General features: G+C 37.0%; 1 protein-coding gene across 3 annotated transcripts in view; it reads left to right on the forward strand.

Annotated features, from left to right (window-relative positions):
* The window catches only part of Mipol1 (mirror-image polydactyly 1), a 372,255-nt gene that overhangs the window by 326,444 nt on the left and 36,741 nt on the right, over window positions 1-9,070 (forward strand). For all 3 annotated transcript variants that reach the window (XM_008832891.2, XM_017798100.2, XM_008832890.2), the window contains exon 10: window positions 4,079-4,309. In XM_008832891.2, coding sequence (XP_008831113.1) covers window positions 4,079-4,309 — 231 coding nt within the window. The remainder of the gene's footprint in view (window positions 1-4,078; window positions 4,310-9,070) is intronic.

Genomic DNA, 9,070 nt, shown 5'->3' on the forward strand with positions numbered 1-9,070 from the left:
TTTCATATTTTGGCTTTATTTATTTTATTGGTAAAACAAGCCAAACCTGCCTCTTTTTTTTTTTTTTAAGAGAATGATTCAGGAATTTTATCAGTAGGTAAATAAAGGTTGAGGAAGCTAGTTTACTTCTCCAGTACATGAAAAACCTGTAGAAACAGGCAATTGTCTTTCAGCAAAGTATTTACAGATTTCTGGGGATTATAAAAAACATTTTGTATAAAGTTAATTAGATATAAATCATAAAAATTTCACAGGTAAAGGTCTCTATCAAAGATTCTCACAGCTGCAGATCACCTCCTTTCCCTCCCCTTTGAACTCCAGGAGGCTTTTCTCATTGTTTTAGAGTTGAAGAAGTCAATATTCAGGGAGTAAAGTATTTATCCAAGGGTCATACAATGAAGTACAAGATTAAAACTTAAACCTTTATCTTCTGAATACAGTCCAACATCTTTTCATCTGTGCCAGGTTCTGCATTCTTGACTTACTGGATTGGATCCCTATTTGTTATTAAGATGTACCCTCTGCATTAGAGGATATTTAGCAGCATCTCTAGCCTTTACCCACTTAATGATTGTTTCATTTCTGGTTGTGACTACCAAAAATGTCTTCAGAAACTACAAAATGACATTTGGGAGACAGAATTACTCCAAGTTAAGAGCTACTTGTTGAGCTGAAGAAATGGATCAGTGCATGTTCTGGTTTGGCTGGCCTCAATCTTACAGAGATCTACCTGCCTCTACCTGTTATTAGAGGCATGCACCACCATGCCCAGTGGTGCTATTTTTTTTGGTATTTTATCATGTATTTGTACTATCTATGCTGATATTCCTTAAGGGCCATGAAGTTGTAAGTGCTTCTGCTGTTGAAAAAATGCATCTGAAAATAAAAAACTTTGGAAAGAATTTGTCTATGATGGGACTCCCTGAAGAAAACTCAACAGTGGGTCTAAGTGTCCCCTTAGAGAAAGCACAGTGAGGGAAGAGAGCACTGACATGAAGAGATGTGCGTCTATGGTTTTACATTTCCATACGCTGAGACATATCCTCCCGACTTTACCTTGGTGCATACAGGAACATTTCCTTAGAATTATAAACATTTCTGTTTTTCATCCTCTTTTTTAAATATTTCATTATTTTTTATTTTATGTGTATCACCTGCATGTATGTAAGTGGACCCATGTCATGCAGTGCCTGCAGAGGTCAGAAGAGGGTGTCAGATCCCCTGTAACTGCAGTTAATGGCGATTGATTGTTAGCTGCTATGTGGGTGCTGGGAATCAAACCCGGGTCCTCTGCAAGAGCAGTCAGTGCTCTTAACTGCTGAGCCATCTCTCCAGCCTCTTTTTCAAATTCTTAAGGAATATATACTTCTCATAAGATAAAGTGGACCTTAAAATGATCATTGACTTAAAGTTGACCATAAAAAGGCCTTGATTATAAGACACACTAAGAGAGAAAACATCAACATTTACATTTGAGTTCCCCCTGAGGCCTATGACTTTCCTACCATGGGCTTTTAAGTGGATTTACAATACCAGGTATGGATCCCATCCTATAAGTTGGGACTCTAATCCAATCAGAGAGCAGTTGATTATGCACATTTTCCACCACGTTGGTATTGTAGTTCATAGGGTTCAGAACTTGTTAAGTTAGTTTTCTCCCCCAGCAGCCTGCATAGTACCTTTCAGCACTGTATTCTAAATATGTATCTATACCCATAGTTACCATCCTCAGTCTTTACCAGAGGAGCCCCTTTCTAGAACTATGATGATTACAGAGGTTTGGGGCTACGCAGTATGCTGAGAATAAGTGACAGTGGAGGGCTGTGACCTACACAGGAATTTATACCCTCCCCTTCAAGATTCAGGGGACATTGCAGAAGAAGGGGTGGAGAGAATGTGAGAGCCAGAGGATAAGGAGAAGGGATGTAAGATGCCATATTCTGGAACATACACAGCCCTTGTAATCGCAGACTCTCAACAGCTGAAGATGATAGCATTGTCTGTACAAGAATGGCCCCATCAACCCCTCACTGCAGAACCATTTCCTACTGGTAGTTTCAGGAAAAGCAGGGGAGCCTTTGCCTTCAGGTGTGTACCCATTGTTAACCCCACCAGACTCCTAATCCAATAACACTGATGACCCTGGTTAAACTAAATGGGTCACAAAACAAAAACAAACGTTATGGATCTGGGAAAGGGACAGCTAAGGAAAAGCGGGGTGTTAGGGTGGGAGGAAGATAAGAGAGGGCATGGGAAGAAGTAATCAGAATGCATCACATACATGCATGGAATTATTGAAGAACTCACTTCTCTGGGAATACAGTATTTGAGCTGAAATTTTGCAGGCAAATAGGAGTTTGCCATCCAGATGCATGGTGAGAAAGGGAGTGCAAACAAATACCTTGAGTGGGAAAGTTTCCTGTGTCTAAGCAACTGGGTGAAAGTTAGTAGAGACCAGGAGATGAGGAGCTATGCTAAAATGGCAAGCACAGAGGAGTGTTCATCAAGAGGGAAGAAGACTGTGGGTTCAAATCCAGACTCTGCAAGGGGCAGATTAATTAAATTACTTCCTTTGTTTCAGTTTCTTCATTAGTAAAACAGATGTTAATTGGGATTTCCTTTAAAAGTTGTTTGCAGGTTTAGTGAATTAAAATATGTAATTTGTCACTTTTAGAGATTTTTTTTTTTCAGAGTGCCGTAAGATGCCATTGCAGGATATTGTGTCATAATGCCTTCAAAAGGCACTCTACTGCTTCTGTTTGAAAATGCCCTAATGGAAGATGAGTGGTTTGTGAGGCAGTTTGAATAATGAGTAGGTTTTTTGAGACAGAGGGTAGAGTTCATTTGTACATTATTCTAATTTTACGTGGAGTAATGAATTAACCAGAGTTTGGCAAGTCCCTATTGTTAGGGGCTGATTTAAATCCTGAAATCATTTATATTGGTATGTCAACTGTCTTTGTTTCATGTCCACTTTATTTCTTTGTGATACCGTTCCCAAAGTGAGAATACTATAAGGACTTACATGTAACTTCAAAAGAAGAAATTTAAAATCACTTGTATTTGAACAATTTTAGATGAAGTATTAGTCTAAATATTTGGCCAGTACTAAAGTTCTCTGATTAACTTTTTGCAGCTTTAAAAATTATATTGCTTTCTTTCACATTCTCAACCTGTGTCATGTGCTGAGGTGGTTGTTCTTCAACTCTTCAGGCGACATTTCCTGTGTATGCATATACTGAAATGATTTTATTTAATAAAAAAAGAACATCTCCTATGTGGATTTTAAATTTCCCTTATTAAATATTTATATTTTCAAAATGTCTTTATTTAATTGAGTGAGGTGCTTGGTGCCATTTCAAAATAACCTCAGGTGGTAGGTGTAATGACTTACCAAAGATTTGACCTTTAGCATTTTAGGATTCTATTTGCCTGCATTTCTGCATTCATCTAGTCTTAATTTATATGCTATTTCTCCATATCACCTAATGAGTAGTTGTCTTTATCATAAGATTCATTAAGTACAAAAAATATATGCCCAAATACATATCATCTGACAGTGATTTTATCCTCACTCTATCTTCACTGTGTCAAGTAGAAGATTCTGTGTAGACGCTGGTAGGTATTTACACAGACCTTCATTCTCAGTAAGTGCTTCACCGGTAGACTCTACATCTCCTGAACTTATGTCCGTTCTTTACTTCTCACTTCTTTGCAGTCAGCTTAATATATGTTTTATTTACCAAGTGATACTTTATTTTCCATTTCTCTGATACTCCTTTTAAAGAAAATTGAATGTAATATTTACACTGACATAATTTAATTAACATCTTACAGCATCGTCTGTGTGCTTTGATGGCGTAGATAATCAGTTATCTGCATACCTTTCAGCCTAGAAGTAGTTACAGAACAATAATCAGTTGTTATAATATGATATCAAAACTATTTACATTTTCCCATTTAAGTATTTTCGTATTGATTTTTAGAGGTGCAGATGCCAAATGAAGATTTTATTAAACAGATCATTGAAGAGTCAGCCTACATTATTTACATTTATATTATTTTTATATTTTTTCAGTTTACACAAATCACTGTCTCAAGAAGAAAACTTGAAGGATCAGTTTAATCATACCCTTAGTATCTATGAAGAAGCCTTAAAAAACAGAGAGAGCATTGTTTCCATCACTCAGCAGCAGAACGAAGAACTGGTCTCCCAACTTCAGAAGGCTCTGAGAGAGCGAGCAAACATGGAATTACAGCTTCAGTGTGCAGTAGAGGCCTCCCAAGTGGCCAGAGAAAAAGTTCAGAAGTAAGTAAAATGATCTGGCATTGATTTTACAAGCGTGAAACATTGAACTAAACAATACAAATTTATTGTCATGCTGCTTATCAATACTTTAAGGAAAAGTATTTTTTTAACTATTTCATTTGTTATTTTTATTTTATGTGTATGTGTTATTGCCTGAGTGTAGGTAAGTGCACCTGTGTCGTGCACTGCCCGCAGAGGACAGAAGAGACTGTCGGATCCCCTGGAACTGGAGTTACAGACGGTTGTTAGCTGCCTTGTGGGTGCTGGGATTTGAACCCATGTCTTCTGTAAGAACAACCAGTGTTCTTAACTGCCGAACCATCTCTCCAGCACCCCCAAATGAATGTTTTTAGGTCACATATCACATCAGTGTTTGTATCAAAAAGATATCTTCTTGGGAAATATTGTTACTGTAGTATTTGGGACAGTTTGTATTTAATAAATGATCTTGATCCGTTTTTGGAAACCATAGTGCTGAAATCATTCCACACTCCCATACTGATGGGCAATGTTATTTGCAAATGGAAGGGGCAGTCAAGTTACCACCTCTACTCACTGAGCATCACTGTAATGCTGTTGGAGTAGAGATCTTGTATGACCTTGCTCTCTGAGACCTCTAGCTGCACAGATCTAGTATGGAGAAATTAATTTCCTTGTGGTGTTCTGAAGTATTCGGTGCAGCTTTCAGAGTGCATAATTCTATTTGTTTATTTTGAGTGATCTTTGCGTTTTTATTAAAATTTAAACTAACCTGCATAATCATTCAGTCCTTATGACAACTCACAGAATGTTAGCAGTTTACCAGGAAGATAAGTCACTTGTTAATTTATGGAACTTGAATCCTGTACAGCATTTTCTAAGGAACCTTTTATGGACTAGAATTGGTTATCTTAACCTTCTTTATGTATGATTGACAGTGTTGCATCGTCACTCAAAAGCCTAATCACTTTCAGTTTCCAACACTTTTTTTTCTTATCTTTTTTCCCAGTTTTTCAATGTAAAGTTGTGCTCTCATCAAAGTTTCTTACTTCCTTCTACCTCCTATTGAAAATAAGTTTTCTCAACCATTTCCCCAACATCTCTGCAAGATATCTAGATTAATAGCCTACAGTCAGGTGAACCTAGTCAGTTAATTGTTGAATCTAGTTGTCAGATCTTTTATTCTGATTTCCCACAAGACCAAAGTGTATTTCATTTTTACTTGGGATTGATTAGACAAAATGTATCTTCAGCACAGTCAATGTGGACAGCATTCTAGGCGTTCTACCAATGGATAAAGCTGAGTAAGATGGTATTAGTGGGGCTGGAGAGATGACCTAGCAGTTAAGAGCACTGGCTGTTCTTGCAGAGGACCTGGGTTCAATTCCCAGCACCACATGGCAGCTAACAACAGTCCATGATTCCAGTTCCATGGAATTCGACACATTTTCTGTCCTCCTCAGGCACTACATGACACAGGTGCATTTATATACATGCAGGCATAGCACTCATACACATAACATAAAAATAAACTTAAAGAAGCTGGGCGTGGTGGTGCATGCCTTTAACCCCAGTACTCAGGAGGCAGTAGGCAGATTTCTGTGAGTTCAAGGCCAGCCTGGTCTAAATAGTGAGCTCCAGGCCAGCAGAGGCCACAGGGAGACCCTGTCTCAAAAAGATAAAAAATAAAAATAAATAAATAAATTTAAAGAATTTTTCAAAAGATGGACTTAGTATTCGCCATGCATTCTGATATTACATTGTAGAAGAGTCTTTGAAAAATGTATCAGTATACTTAGCAGCATAAAATTTAAATTAAAGAGCTCTACATTTCCTCTGTAGCTAAATTTCTCAAATAACTGATCAGCAATCACTTTCTTTGATTCTACAGTCCCCATATATTGAGCTGCTGCTCATTGCACTATAGTCAACATGATGAAATAGCTCTTTTTAATATTCAAAGTAATTTCCAAAGTCTGTAACCTATATTAACCATATTTTTATTATACAACTGAAATAAAATCATGGTAAAAATGAAGATGCTAATATATGTTTAAGACTATAACTTAGCAATCTAAAAACTTGCACTTTTAATTCAAAATGTGTAGGTACAAACTTGGACATTTTATTTTTAAGCAGTTTGCTAATGTACACAGTGACATGCCTGCCTCAGCAATGTTGTCAGAACTAGATGAAATAATACGTTCAGTGCTTTAGACAATGCATGTTACACATCCCTCCTCCTCCTGTTATCTCTCTCCATACTGTGCTTTCTGATTCCTCAGAAGGGGTCTGCCTTCTAAAAACTAAATTTATTGGCAAATCTTGATCTATCTACTTAGAGCCTTTTATCCTCTTCACCTCCTAGAGAAGCTTGTTCCACCTGTGAGAGTGAATGCAGCATCGAGCATAGAAGAAACAGGTTTTGTAGTCAAATCAGATACTCCTGCATTTGAATCCCAGCTTTCTTACTTATTGCCTGTGAGATTTGGGCCACATTACTTACTTACTTTGAGGAAAAGTTCCCAGGTCAGGTCAGACAGTAATACTGCCTATATGGACTATGTTCTTGTGAGGAATAAACTGTATAACATATAAATGCCTAGTACAGTATGGAATATAAGCACTCTAAATATTTGTATAATTATTAGCCTCAGATCCATCTAAATATAGCAAGACTAGTTCAATTATATCTTTTCTGTTTAGTTGTGTTTTACTTACTAGAAAGTAAAATCACTCTGTTCTGTGTTTTATTATAGTATCGGGGGTTTTAAAAATTCTGTTAGAAGATTTTCCAGTCAACAATTACATCCACTTAATTGATTCTTTCACTTATAGCATGTCAAAATATAGTTATTAGGCTATATTATTTATATGTTTACATGTCTTCCTACTAGATTGTGAATCCCTTGAGAGTTGGAAATAAGTCCTAACCTAAAACTACATTATACATTGGACCTGTTAAGTGCTAAATGAATGTTGTGAAAACCTTACTCACTAGTCATATAACTTCCAGATTAGTATCTCAGTGCCTGCTGCCCTCCTGAATCCATCTCATATCTCTGAAACTATTTTCTCCTCTCCTGAAAATGAACTCCTCCAGTTCCCTGCATTTCCTGTTTAGTTTCTACTCCTCAGCAATTTCAGCACTGCCCCTGTTCCTTCACACTTGTTTATCTTTTCATTGCTATTGGTACCAGTTTCTGTTACTGCCTAAATGTCTCCTGGTTCCCACCATCCCACCCTCATTAATTAATTGCATTTCTTCAGCTCCTTGTTATTCTAAATCTGACCATGGCAATAATTATAAAACTAGTCTTGCCTGCCTTGAATGCTGTCAAGTCTGTCTTCCTTTCTGCCATCACAGTTAAGTTCTCTAAAACATAAGATTGTAAGAGCCAGAGGGGGTGGATGACCACCAGGAAACAGTCTTCCAGACAGCTGGTCAGTTACGTGTATGAACTCACAGCAGTTGTGACTGCATGCACAAATCTTGTGCATGCTCAAAACACACAAAATCCCAGCAAGACATGGGGAGGTGGCTAAGAAATCCCAGTCCAGCCTGAGGAACTTTTGGCAATTGATTACTGTGGAGAGGGGGAAAGACAGTATCTTACAGGGATGGGACTCTTCGTGAGCCCAGTGGATAGACCCACACTGAAGGTCACAAATCAGACTCTTCGACCATGAGTCCATTACATTGAGAGTACATTAGATTGGGCAGGGGCAGTGGGGAGAGGAATGGATCCTGGAGATCTAAATACCATTAAAGTATATTGTATGAACATCCAAAAATTCAATAAAAAATAAAAAATAATTAAAAACATAAGATAATATTATTTTCCTATTTAAAATCTCTTATGTATATCCTTCCCTCCCTACAAGTTATAGTACTTAAAGATAAAAGTGATGACTGCCTTGCTAGTAAGGTGAAAAGATTTCTCAAAGATATTAATTTTGTGTTCAAATAATTTTCATCATATGCCATTTATCCTGTAGGCCAGATTGACAATGATATGATTCACATTCCTTCGTGAACATAATTGTATGAGAAAAAAATAAGACAAATGTAGGAAAGGTTTGCAAAATTTTAAAAATATTTTCAAGAAAAGATGTATTCTCTTCAGAACTGTTTATACTTTTCTTTTTAAAAAAGAACAAGCTACTTAAAATTTATGTGAGTTCTGTTCATTTAAATTTTTATAATTGAGATATCAAAGATTAGAATAAAATATTTCAATTGATTTTGAAAGTTGTAAGTTGCCTTTTAAAAGCAGAGCACACTGTGTCTTTTGAGTGATATTGGCGGGAAAGGAAAGAAAATGTGTAACGCTAACAAAGTCTTTCCTGCCTCTTAGCCAAATACGGGTTTCTATGAAGGAGTTGATGGTACAAAGAAATTGTGAATTCTCAGCCTGGTTACCCTGCTGCTGAGTGAGAACCGTCTGCAGTTGCCTTTAAAGTGTCAGGGGAGTCACCATAGTGTCACACAAGGGCTCTTAGCATAGAGCAAACATCTTTCCACAAACTCAGCTGCTTAATCTGTTTGCAGGTTGAATTATAAAACAGGATAGATGACTCTGAGTGATGGGAAGGGATGCTGAGCATTTCCAGTTTCTTGATTTGAAACAAAACCAAAAAAAAAAGAAAAGAAAAGAAAAGGCTTACTATTTTCATCGGAGGCTTTGCTGGGTGCTTTACTTTGGTTTCTTTCCTCAGAATCAGATTTTGACCATAAGGAAAAATAATTATGCCAAAATATTCTTAAGTAGCTTACTAAAA

Source organism: Nannospalax galili, unplaced genomic scaffold, assembly GCF_000622305.1.
Source record: "Nannospalax galili isolate Female #2095 unplaced genomic scaffold, S.galili_v1.0 scaffold636, whole genome shotgun sequence".
Lineage (NCBI taxonomy): Eukaryota > Metazoa > Chordata > Mammalia > Rodentia > Spalacidae > Nannospalax > Nannospalax galili.